This window comes from Nicotiana attenuata, unplaced genomic scaffold, assembly GCF_001879085.1.
Source record: "Nicotiana attenuata strain UT unplaced genomic scaffold, NIATTr2, whole genome shotgun sequence".
Taxonomy (NCBI): domain Eukaryota; kingdom Viridiplantae; phylum Streptophyta; class Magnoliopsida; order Solanales; family Solanaceae; genus Nicotiana; species Nicotiana attenuata.
Window position 1 is genome coordinate 230,970 of NW_017671019.1, and position 557 is coordinate 231,526.

General features: G+C 40.8%; 1 protein-coding gene across 1 annotated transcript in view; it reads right to left on the reverse strand.

Moving 5' to 3' along the window:
* The window catches only part of LOC109205291 (uracil-DNA glycosylase, mitochondrial), an 11,094-nt gene that overhangs the window by 700 nt on the left and 9,837 nt on the right, over nucleotides 1-557 (reverse strand). The window contains exon 7 of the mRNA XM_019367993.1: nucleotides 208-345. Coding sequence (XP_019223538.1) covers nucleotides 279-345 — 67 coding nt within the window. The 3' untranslated portion in view covers nucleotides 208-278. The remainder of the gene's footprint in view (nucleotides 1-207; nucleotides 346-557) is intronic.

A 557-nucleotide genomic window follows, 5' to 3' on the forward strand; every position in this document is an offset into this window, starting at 1 on the left:
ACACACACACCCCACAAACCCAAGAAAGAGTAATTAACTACATTAAAGAGCGCTGCAGTTTTCAAGAATTTATCCAATGGCAAAAGGTGGATCGTGAACAAATTTACCAGCCATAGCTACTATATACATGAGGATATCATACAATAATTATTCTTAGCGGTTCTGGTCAAGCAATGACTTATACATACCTAGTTGACTTATACATACCTAGAAGAATCACTTCTTAGTGGCAAACTCTCGCGGCAGTAGCATTCCGAAAGTGATGGTTGCATAGCAGCTTAAAGTTGCCATTCAACAGGAGGTATTCCCATCTTCTCCAAAAGTTGGTTTGTCTGTGAAAAATGCCTGCAGAAGTAATTACCATATGAGGCATGAAAAACAGTTTGATATTAGCTTCTAGTCAATTTAAGCACGAAACTTCATAATGTAAGCAGAGAACTAAACATGCCACATCAAGACCACCTCCCGGCTCCAAGGCACATCTGGATATATTTCATATATGCGAAATGAACAGCTGAAAAGGAAAAAAGCAGGGGGGGGGGGTGGGGGGGGTAGAC